Source organism: Loxodonta africana, chromosome 18 (assembly GCF_030014295.1).
Source record: "Loxodonta africana isolate mLoxAfr1 chromosome 18, mLoxAfr1.hap2, whole genome shotgun sequence".
Lineage (NCBI taxonomy): Eukaryota > Metazoa > Chordata > Mammalia > Proboscidea > Elephantidae > Loxodonta > Loxodonta africana.
In genome coordinates, this window is record NC_087359.1 from 52,040,702 (window position 1) to 52,053,444 (window position 12,743).

General features: G+C 36.8%; 1 protein-coding gene across 3 annotated transcripts in view; it reads right to left on the minus strand.

The window, feature by feature from the left end:
* Window positions 1–12,743, minus strand: part of DDX52 (DExD-box helicase 52) — a 32,698-nt gene that overhangs the window by 5,027 nt on the left and 14,928 nt on the right. For 2 of the 3 annotated variants that reach the window (XM_064271388.1, XM_064271386.1), the window contains exons 9-14: window positions 12,227–12,317; window positions 9,054–9,176; window positions 8,770–8,920; window positions 3,500–3,575; window positions 2,885–2,956; window positions 2,192–2,284 (exon numbers count right to left, since the gene is read on the minus strand). In XM_064271388.1, the coding sequence (XP_064127458.1) occupies window positions 2,192–2,284; window positions 2,885–2,956; window positions 3,500–3,575; window positions 8,770–8,920; window positions 9,054–9,176; window positions 12,227–12,317 (606 nt within the window). Of the gene's footprint in view, window positions 1–2,180; window positions 2,285–2,884; window positions 2,957–3,499; window positions 3,576–8,769; window positions 8,921–9,053; window positions 9,177–12,226; window positions 12,318–12,743 lie in introns of all 3 variants that reach the window. The other variant, XM_064271387.1, reaches the window with a different exon arrangement.

Genomic DNA, 12,743 nt, shown 5'->3' on the forward strand with positions numbered 1-12,743 from the left:
GAACTGGGGCTAAAGATATAGGCTTCAGCATTATCAGCATAGAGCTATGAGCTGAGGCTACAGGCATGGATGGGACCATTACACGAACATCATTAATGAAGAGATAAGCTAGCCCAAGATCACGATGGGTCTTGTTTATACTCTAACAAGTATGGTCTTCAAATGTGAGGAAAATGGAGGGATAAGCAAAGCGTCTTAAACAGAGTACGGATGTGACAAGATTCATACCAAGCATCCTAAAAGTCTTAGTGCAGCTTTGAACTTTAATGTTCGCAGAAGTATAAATGCCACCAAAATCAAAACCAAATTCACTGCCATCGAGTCGATTCTGACTCACAGCGACCCCCTAGGACAGAGCAGAACTGCCCCATAGGGTTTCTAAGGCTGTAAATCTTTACAGAAGCAGACTGCCACATCTTTCTCCCACAGAGCAGCTGTGGGGTCAAAGTTCTAACCTTTTGGTTAGCAGCTGAACACTTTAACTACTGTGCCACCAGGGCTCCTTATAAATGCTACAAACTTAGAAAAATCAACATTTAGGGTTTAATTATTTAAAATATTACAATACTGATGTTTCTTATTAAAATTCAACACAACCACCATCTTATGCTTTAGCTGACTGGCCTCTGTAAAAACTTTCATCAGCTGCCAAACACGCCTGGAAGAACTGCGTTTATCATCTAGCGTTGAGATCACCCACAGAATGAGGTTCTGATGCATGTACAACAGTTCTGATGTAACGCCCATAAGAAAAGGCAATGAGACAGGTTAGGTGATCAAGATGGCCAAGCAAGACAACCTCCTCTACTAACCCACGGGTCACCCAGAAACTGTTGCCACAAAAAATTAAAATAAAATTTTATTAAGAATTCTCTAAACTGAATAAGAACAAATGAAATTTAAATGATTAATTTTTCAATTTTTTTTTTTTTTTTTAAGTTTGTAGCATTTATTTTCCCCAAGTCAATAATGCTTTAGAAGTGCACTAAAACTTTGGGGCATCCCACACCCTCTAATTGAATTTTATTCCCCATAGTCAATACAAAAATGTCAGGAAGACTCTTGCCCCACTTAGAAAATAAGTATATTCCAATTTACATGGCTTTGTTCACCTTGGTCCCTCTGTATGCCTGAATTTTCCCTAATGTTAAAGACTTAGGTTCAAGTTCTGCCTCCTTGGAACCTTCTGTAACTACACCAAACCACGCTGATCATTCCCTTCTCTAAACTTATATTTTATTTAAAATTTGTTCTCTATTTCATGTATACTAATATCCTTTCCATAGCTTCAGGGAAGGAGTCTCATTTTATACTTTTTGTATTTCCTACCACCACCAAATACCTGGCAAGACCATAGGTACTCAGTAAGTACCTACTTGTTGATGAGAACAGTTTTTCTAATGTCTTCCACAGAACACATATAAGGTAACAGAAAGCCACATTAACTTATTTTTAACTGTAGTATCCTAGGTCATTGACAGTACTCTCAGGGGAAAAACACACATACACACACACACACACACACAATAAAGAAATCATTACAATCAAGCAATTCTATCAGAGCATGTATTAACAGGTAGTGGTATAATTTGAAGAGTGCCATTTTCATTAAATAGTGAAAAGAATAAAGCTGTTTAGAATATTTCAATCTACTCTTATCAACCTACTTCCCAGCAGTAATGGGTAAAAAGGTAGTCCTGTGTGTATGCTAAAAATCTGTTTCAAAATCCTACTAAAATTCAGTTAAGCTATCATGAATTTACCCAAGTGATACACTTCAGAGGTGTTACAACATTCTTCAGCATAAGACTGAAGTCATGTTGAAGTCCTGCCCAGAATACAGAGCTTCAAGAATAATCAATTTAAGATAATGGTTTTAACTACTGGCCTCAGAGGTATTCCCTAATGCAGGCTGTGTGAAGACGGTGGGCACTATCAAATCTACTTGAGAATGAACTGAAATCATATTTTCAAAGATGGAAAAAATAGATTAATATACAGATACAGAAAAATTCCAATGCTGAATCATCCAAGTTCCTAAATCATAGGCAATCTATTACTTCTATCACATTCTATAAGGGACTGCAGACCTATGGATTCCACTTCTAAAAATTTATCCTAAGGAGAAATAATGCCTACCATTATCTATATGATGGAGTCAAAAAGCAGCCATTTCTCACCATATACTTACTGTTTATCCTTAGCTTTCTCTAAGAAGTACTTTGGAGTTGTACTAATACTCTCCCTTTCCAATGGTTTCTTAATCATTTTTTTCTTTTGTTTGCTGAAAGGAACAAAGTAAGAGAGGAAAGAATTAAATTAAGTGCAACTTAATTTAGAAGAGCTAACACTAAAACTAGTTTTGATTCTTGATCATAAAATTCATTTTTTAAACCACTCACTGGTTTAAAGTGGGGGCTGGATCCATTTTAATATAACAGATTACCTGTTAGCATTTAGACCTAACACAAAGGGATGATAGATAAATTCAATTAAAAACTAACAAAAAACCCCACACTAATTCTGATTAAAATACAGGCTGTGTCAACTTTATGTCCTATGTCAACAAGCATTAGAGTTTGATTCAGGCCAATCAGCTGCTTTTTACTATTAGATTTATGAACTAAAATAAATTCTAAGCACATTTTACTCAAACTGAATGATTTAAAAGGAAAAAAACAACATCTGAAATTTAAAGATTCAAAAAAACTACAAGCAAAGAACACGTAGTATTCACAAATACTTAAAAGCAAAATTATCTTAATATGCTCTAAAAGTAGTAGGATTGTTAGAACTACAATGCATAAGAGGGGATGTGGAAGCAAGAATGCACATGCAGAGAGAGAGAAAGACAGAGTGGCTCCAGGTAAATTCAAGGCTGTACCTTAAAAGTTTTTTGAAACCTTTTATGTATTCTGGTACAGGACATCCGGCTTGCTGTATAACATTCGCAATACTGAAAAAGAAGCCCCAAAACAAAAATTTATATCATGTCAAGCTGGTGTTTATGTACTTAAACCCTCTGCACAATATAAGAGAAACTACAATTATCCAAATGGTTAAATATTCTGATAAATTATCACCAGATGTTATCAGGTTGGATTATTGAGAGAAAGGGAAGCATACACCATGCTAACATAGTGCTGACTGAGCTAAACAGACCTGGGGGCTAATTTAAACTTACTTCCTGATTCAAAAACCTTAATATTACATTATGAGTAATAGCCAATGATGGGTATTGAGAGAACTGTGTGAGTCTGAAACTTAATAATGAACATTCCATTATGAATATTTCCAAATTTTAATAATGGAAGGGCAAAAACAAGCCCCTTGATCAGTTTTCCTTTTCTCATGGCTAAAAGTTGGTTAACTAATACTGTAACAGAATTTGGGACATAAACATTTTGGAATTGATGAAATTCTCTGGTAAGTGAATACACGCTTAAGAACAATGAAGCAATTTTGCCAACTTAATTCCAAGTTATTTTTCCTAATTTACCTTCTTAATAATGGTTTATCATCTTCAGTGAAAAATGTAACAGCTTTTCCTTTATGTCCCGCTCTTCCAGTTCGACCTAAAAGAAATCAGACCATTAAAAATATTTTAAGAGCAAACAATAATCAAAAAACAGCAGGAGTGGCAATATTAATCTCTGACAAAACAGACTTTAGAGAAAATTCCACTACAAAGGATAAGGACGGACACTATATACTGATTAAAGGGTCAATACACCAGGAAGACATAATGTAATAAATATTTACAAACCCAAAGAAAGGGCTCCAAAATACATAGGACTAACTCTAACGGCACTGAAAAGAGAAAGAGACAGCTCTGCAATAATGGTAGGAGACTTCAACGCACCACTTTTGGTGGATGGAACATCCAGAAAGAAGCTCAGTAAAGACACGGAAGATCTAAACGCCACAATCAACCAACCTGATCTCACAGACATACACAGAACATCCGCCCACCAGCAGCCAAGTATACTTTCTTTTCCAAAGCACGTGGAACATTCTCCAGAATAGACCACTATGAGGCCATAAAGCAGGCCTTAACAGCATCCAAAGCATCAAAATATTACAAACCATCTTTTCTGACCACAAAGCCATAAAAGTAGAAATCAATAAAAGAAAAAGCAAGGATAAAAAAATCAAACACATGGAAACTGAACAACACCTTGCTCAATATCTACTGGGTTACAGAAGAAATCAAGGACAGAATAAAGAAATTCACAGAATCAAATAAGAATGAAAAACACATCCTACCAGAACCTTTGGGACACAGCAAAAGCAGTGCACAGAGGTCAATTTATAGCAATAAATGCACACATTTAAAAGAAGAAAGGGCCAAAATCAAAACATTAACCCTACAACTCAAACAAATAGAGAGAGAACAGTAAAAGAAGCCCTCAGGCACCAAAAGAAAGGAAATAATAAAAATTAGAGCAGAATTAAATGAAACAGAAAATAGAAAAACAACTGAAAAGACCAAAAGCTGGCTCTTTGAAAAGATCAACAAAATGGATAAACCACTGGCCAACTGACAAAAGAAAAACAAGAGAGGAAGCAAATAACCCTAATAAGAAATGAGATGGGCGATATCACAACAGACCCAACTGAAACGAAAAGAATCATAACAGAATACTATGAAAAACTGTACTCTAACAAATTTGAAAACCTAGAATAAATGGACAAATTCCTAGAAATACACTATCTACCTAAACTAACACAAACAGAGGTATAAGAACTAAATAAACCTATAACAAAAAAGGGAATGAAAAGGTAATTAAAAACTCTGAACAAAAAAAAGCCCTGGCCCTGATGGCTTCACTGGAGAATTCTACCAAACTTTTAGAGAAGAGTTAACACCACTACTACTAAAGGTATTTCAGAGCAAAAAAAGAGATGAATACTCCCCAAATCATTCTATGAAGCCAGCATAACTCTGATACCAAAACCAGGTAAAGACACCACAACAAAAGAAAATTACAGACCTATATCCCCCATGAACATAGATGCAAAAATCCTCAACAAAATTCTAGCTAATAGAATTCAACAACATATCAAAAAAAAAAATTCAACAAGACCAAGTGGGAGTCATACCAGGTATGCAGGGATGGCTCAACATTAGAAAAACAATCAATGTAATCCATCATAGAAATAAAACAAAAGACAAGAACCACATAATCTTATCAATTGACACAGAAAAGGCATCTGACAAAGTCCAACACTCATTCATGATAAACTCTCAGCAAAATAAGAATAGAAAGGAAATTCCTTAACATAATAAAGGGCATTTATACCAAGCCAACAGCCAACATCATCTCCTAAATGGAGAGAGTCTGAAAGCCAATTCCACTTGAGAATGGGAATCAGACAAGGATGCCCTTTATCACCACTCTTATTCAACATTGTGCTGGAGGTCCCAGAAAAAGAAATAAAGGGCATCCAAATTAGTAAGGAAGAAGTAAAAGTATCTCTATTTGCAGATGATATGATCTTATACACAGAAAACCCCAAAGAATCCTCAAGAAAACTACTGGAATAGAAGATTTCAGCAAAATATCAGGATACAAGATAAACATACAAAAATCTGTTGCATTTCTCTACATCAACAAAGAGAACTTCAAAGAGGAAATCACCAAATGAATACCATTTACAATAGCCAAGAAGATAAAATACTTAGGAATAATCTAACCAAGACGTAAAAGACCTATACAAAGAAAACTACAAGACACTACTGCAAGAAACCAAGAGACCTACATAAGTGGAAAAACATACCTTGCTCATGGACAGAAGACTCAACATTGTAAAAATGTCTATTCTACCCAAAGAGATCTACAGATACAATGCAATCCTGATCCAAATTCCAATGGCATTTTTTAATGAGATGGAGAAACAAATCACCAACTTCATATGGAAAGGGAAGAGGCCCCAGATAACTAAAGCATTACTGAAGAAGAACAAAGTGGGAGGCCTCACACTACTTGATTTTAGAACCTATTACACCACCACAGTCAAAACAGCCTGGTACTGGTACGATAAAAGATACACAGACCAATGTTACAGAATTGAGAGTCCAGATGTAAATTCACCCACGTATGAGCAACTGATATTTGACAAAGGCCCAAAGTCTGTTAAATGGGGGAAAGACAGTCTTTTTAACAAATGGCGCTGGCATAACTGGATATCCATCTGCAAAAAAATGATAACAAGACCCATACCTCACACCATGGACAAAAACTAACTCAAAATGAATCAGAGACCTAAATGTAAAATTTAAAACATTAAGGATCATGGAAGAAAAAATAAGGACAACACTATTTATGCCCTAATATATGGCATAAATAGAATACAAAACATAACTAACAATGCAAACACCAGAAGAGAAACTAGATAACTGGGAGCTCCTAAAAATCAAACACTTACACTCATCAAAAGACTTCACCAAAAGAATAAAAAGACAACCTACAGACTGGGAAAAAATTTTTGGCTAAGACATATCCAATCAAGGTCTAAGGTCTAAAGTCTACAACATACTACAAAACTTCAACAACAAAAAGACAACCCAATAACAAAATGGGCAAAGGATATGAACAAGGACTTCACCATAGAAGACATTCAGCTGGCTAAGAGATACATGAGGAAATGCTCACAATCATTAGCCAATAGAGAAATGCAAATCAAAACTACAATGTGATACCATCTCACCCCAACAAGGCTAGCATTAATCCAAAAAAACACAATAAATGTTGGAAAGGTTGTGGAGAGACTGGAACACTTATATACTGCTGAAGGGAATGTAAAATACAACCACTTTGGAAATCAATTTGGCACTTCCTTAAAAAGCTAGAAATAGGAGTACCATAAAATCCAGCAATCCCACTCTTTGGAATATATCCTACAGAAATAAGAGCTGTCACTCGAATTGACATATACATACCCATGTTCACTGCAGCACTGTTCACAATAGCAAAAAGATGGGAATAACCTCGGTGCCTATCATGGATTGAATTATGTCCCGCGAAAACGTGTGTATCAATTTGGCTGGGCCACGACTTCCAGTATTGTGTGGTTGTCCTCCATTTTGTGATTGTTATTGTAATTTTATGTTAAGATGATTAGGGTGGGATTGTAACACCCTTACCCAGGTCACATTCCTGATCCAATGTAAAGGGAGTTTCCCTGAGGTGTAGCCTGCGTCGCCTTTTCTCTCTCAAGAGATAAAAAGGAAAGGGAAGCAAGCAGAGAGACAGGGGGACCTCATACTACCAAGAAAGCAGTGCAGGGAGTAGAGTGCATTCTTTGGACTCAGGGCCCCTGCGCAGAGAAGCTCCTAGTCTGGGGGAAGATTGATGAGAAGGCTGACAGAGAAAGTCTTCCCATGGAGCTGAGACCCTGAGTTTGAACTTTTATCCTACTTTACTGTGAGGAAATAAATATTTCTTTTTTAAAGGCATCCACTTGTGGTATTTCTGTTATAGCAGCACTAGATGACTAATACAGTGCCCATCAACAGCAAAAAAATAAACAAGTTATGTTATATTCACGCAATGGAATACTATGCAACGATAAAGAACAATGACGAATCCATGAAACATCTCATAACATGGATGAATCTGGAAGGTATTATGCTGAGTGAAATTAGTCAGTTGTGATAGGACAAATATTCTATGAGACCACTATTATAAAAACTCAAGGAAAGGTTTAAACACAGAAGAAAACATTCTTTGATGGTTACAACCATGGGGAGGGAGGGAGAGGAGAACTCACTAACTAGATAGTAAGCAAGAATTATCTTAGGTGGAGGGAAGGACAACACACAATACAGATGAAGTCAGCACAACTGAACTAAATCAAAAGCTAAGAAGTTTCCTGATCACAACCAAACACTCCTAGGGAAGGGGGTCTGGGAACCATGGTTTCAGGAGACATCTAGGTCAATTGGTGTAACCAAGTTTATTAAGAAAATGTTCTGCATCCCACTTTGGTGAGTGGTGTCTGGGGTCTTAAAAGCTATCAAGCAGACATCTAAAATGCATCTATTATTCCCAACCCACCTGGAGCAAAGAAGAATGAAGAATACCAAATATTAGCCTGAGAGATAAAAAGAGCCACATAAACCATCTGAAAAACTAGATGGTGCCGGGCTACCACCAATGACCACCCTGACAGGGAACACAACAGAGAGTCCCTGACGGATCAGGAAAAAAGTGGGGTGCAGAACTCAAAAAGATGAGACTTAATGGTCTGAGACTGGAGGAACCCCAGAAGACATGGCCCCCAGACTCTCAGTTATCCCAGAACTAATACCATTCCTGAAGCTAACTCCTCAAAGATTAGACTGGACTATAAGACATAAAACGATATCCATGAAGAGTGCACTTCTTAGTTCAAGTAGATGCACGAGACTACATGGGCAGCTCCTATCCAGAGGTGAGATGAGAAGGTAGTAAGGGATAGAAGCTGGTTGTATAGACACAGGGAATCTGGGGTGGAAAGGAGGAGTGTGCTGTCACATTATAGGGAGAGCAACTAGGGAACATAACAATGTGTGTATAAATTTTTGTAAGAAAAACTAACTTGAGGTATAAACTTTAACTTAAAGTACCATTAAAAAATAATTTTTTTAGCGGAAGGGACCCTCAAATTTCACATATAAAAGTCACTAGATTTTCACAGCACGGAAGAATGAACAAGTTTGAAGGGAATAGGAGAGATGCTAAGATAGATGGGTGGGAGGAAGAGGGAAAATAAAAGACAACTCACCTATCCTGTGGATATATTCCACTGAACTGGTTGGAAAGTCATAGTTGATCACCAAGTTCACGCCTTTAAAGTCAATCCCTCTTGCCAGCAAGGCTGTACAAATAAGAACCCAGATTTTCCCCGCTCTGAAGCTATGCACGGTGTTATCTCTCTGGTTAACAGATCATATATTAAACGCTTTAGTACCATTCTAGGAATGGGAAACAAGTAATTCATAAATTTAGTATCAACAATTTTAAATTTAGTAGTTCTTCATGGTTTTTAAAGTACATATTTGACTTCACCTGTTGCTGTGTCCTCTCTGCGTGAATAACGTCCACATTAATACCTTCATATATGAGCTCATGAAAAAGTTCTTTAGCCCTTTCAATGGACTGAACAAAAACAAGAACAGGTGGACTGAAACCCTAAAAGAAAGAAGGCAAAAATCAGCACACATAACCCATAGCCAAGGCTACAATTGCTCAGTATTTCATAATATAATTTTAGTTCATGAAAGAAGCTAATTCAGTTTAGTGCATTTTTCACTGTGAATTTCTTGAACTAGTGGTCTAAATCTGCCTCCATCTTCCTCAGCCACTCTCTACAATGGCTATCTGCTCTTATCAGTCAACTTGAACTGCAGTCTCCATTTTGCTAATTCCAATAATCTTTTTAAATTAATTCCTCTTCAACTTTCTACAGTAATAATGAGTACCCACTCCTTGGAACATTTACACCTTGGCTTCTGTGCCCAGAATTTTTTTTTTGGTTCTTCTTAAAATGTAATAACTACCGTCTTTTTTTTTTTCTTTCTCCTAATTGTGATATTCCCTAAAGCTTACTCCTTGTTTCTTAGTTCTCTTAATATAATTTTTATCATATTGTACTAAAATCTTAACATTAACTACTAGCCCTAAGCAAATGATTTTTACATTTAAATCACTGAACCCCACCTCTCACTCACTCAAACCAGCTTTCTGAAAATTTTCAACTATCCATGTACTCTCCATGTGAGGACTTCTTCATCTTTTTATATTGGTTCACATACCCTTTACAGAATCTGATACAAGCTATGAAGGTTTCTAATAGACCAACCACACATTCACAAAAAACCTTAAGATATAATTTCAGAGAGTTCACAGACCTAAAACTCATACTAACCCAACTAGTTGCTGTCAAGTCGATTCCAACTCACGGCAACCCTACGGGACAGAGCAGAAGTGCCCCATAGGGTTTCCAAGGCTGTACATCTTTATGGAAACAGACTGCCACTTCTTTCTCCCACAAAGCAAGCAGGTGGTGGGTTCAAACCACTGATCTTTCAGTTAGCAGGTGATTGCTTAACCACTGCGCCACCAGGGCTCCTTCCTTAGGCTCATACAAGGCTAAAAATCCTAGGTGTACAGATCTCCACATGAATATCTGTGAAAACCTTAAATTTCATAGTGCCAAACCTTAAAAATACTAATACAACTAACACATAGCATTTACTAAGTACCAGGCTCTATTATTGGTACTGTATTTATATTAACTCATGTATTAATACTAAAACAATCCTATGAGGTAGATATCATTAGCCTAACTTTACAGGTAAGGGAACTGTGGAATGAAGAGGTTAAGTAAGTTGCCCAAAATCACACAGTAAGCGGTGGAGCTAGAATTCCAATCTAGGCAGTCTGGCTCCAGAGTCCATGCTCTTAGCCGTTAAAGATGACTGCTTCTGCAGTCACCAGACACTTGTAAACACCTCCCCCCTTTCATTTTCCAACTATTCATCCCACTCTATAACTAAGGCTGTCACCCTCGTTAACTTCTCCTCATCTCTGCCCAAAACCAAATCAAACCAAACCTGTTTCTGTCAAGTTGATTCTGACTCAGCAACCTTATAACACAGAGCAGAACTGCCCCATGGGGTCTCCACAGAGCAGCTGGTGGATTCGAACTGCTGACCTTTTGGTTAGCAGCCAAACCCTTAATCACTGGGCCACCAGTGCTCCCATCTTTGCCCCGCCTAATCTAATAGCCCACTAATTGGTTTCCTTGCTTCCAGTCTCTTTCTATTACAATTCATCCTACATACCATTGCGTAATTTTCTTTAAGAATTATCTGGCTATGTTCTTTAAAAAATGTCCAGTAGTGAACATCTTGATCAAAGATTCCACAGAATTCTAATCAAAAGGAGGAAAATGTAGAACAGAATTTCAAATTCCCATGGACTCTAGACTTTCTGGAGGCATAGAGGGTAGACGAATCCCTTAAACTACTACCCTGAGATAATCTTTGAACTTTGAACCAAAAATACCCCCTGAACTCTTCTTAAAAGCAAAAAATAGGTTAGCTTAACTAACAAAAAAGACCTGCTTTGAGCATTATGCTCTTTTAAGAATTATCTATATGGTATTAAACTGACAATAGCAACTCAAAAGACTGGATGGGAAACTTAGGGGGCAGTGAGTTTACATTAATGACAGAGGAACAACTCAGAAAAGGAGGGTGAGAATGGATGCACAACTCCAAGAATGTCATCAAGGTCACTAAATGGTACACGCAGAAACTTTTGAACTGCTGTGCATGCTGTGTATATTCTCAACAACAAAATACATAAAATTTAAAGAAAAAAAACATCCAACAGTCTCTCTTAACTTGACCCAAACTTGATCTTCTTTAATTTCCCACCATAAACTCTATTCCCAAGTAACCTCTTCATCAGTCTCCAAATGCATCATGTTCCCCTCCACCTCTTAGAGTTAACTCAAGCTGCTACCCTTCAATACTCTTCCCCTTCACTTTTTGTTCCTTTAAGGCTCGGGTTATAGCATTTTTTCCTTAAGGCTTTTCCCAACCAATTCAGCTCATGATGTCTCCATTATGACCACATGGATGCTTAAGAACAAACTCTATAGCCTTGTAAGGTACTTTATCATAAACTATCTTACATACATGTATTTATCTCCTAAATAAGATTAAGTTCAAGGGGAAGGGCTTAGGGTTTATATTTCTCTTATTACTCCCCCTTACCCTCAGTACTTAACTATTTAACTATGGCTAGGGTCGCTATGAGTTGGAATCAACTTGATGGCAGTGGGTTTGGTTTTTCTGCTCAATACTTATTGAAGGAATAAATACAGAAAGCCCCACTCAGAGCACTCATTTTATAATGTCTCACTTCCTCTATAAGAAATCAGGAGAGGGACAGCGGACTTAATGGGCAGATACATATGCAGATGAAGAAAAATGAGGCTTTCAGGGCATCAGATAGCTCTTTTCCCAGCTTACCTTGAGCTAGGAACAGAAAATGTAGTATATTCTGAGAGGTGAGCCTCTTCTCCTTGGGACAAGAATTGGCACAATGTGCTTCTTAACAATTTAACACTGGATTACAAAATATGATACAGGAACAGTGCTCAGCCTCCTATCAGTGATAATTAGGCTTGGTGACCTCTATCAAAATTCAAGAATGTAGCCCCAATATACCTTTTTAACAAGTTCTCTCATGGCCAGAAGTTTTCCAGTCTCAGACCCAACAAAGAGAAGTTCTTGTTCTACAGTCTCTACTGCAGAATTCCTGAAAAGAAAACATATCTCTTAGTTTGCAAGAGCCAATTTTTCTTTTTTTTCCCCTGAACTCTAAATAAAATGTACGTACCTTAACAAAATCAACTTTCCCACTAAATATAAGTACTTGCTTATACTATAATTTGAACTCAAAATTGTTAGTTGTAAATATTTAAATTATAAAAGTAATATGTCACCTCCAGAAAATTTGAAAAGTATAGAAAAATGTAAAGAATAAAATAAACTGTTCATAATCCCACCATTTTAGAATAAACTTTGACATTTTGGTATATTCCAGTCATAAATATTCATGTATTTCTAATCATTTGGTTAGAAAAAAATTTCCAAAGGTAAAATTACTGGGTAAAGTAATGAGAACATTTTTAAGGATATGACATATGGCTAAACTTAATGACTAGCAAATGCTGATTTACAG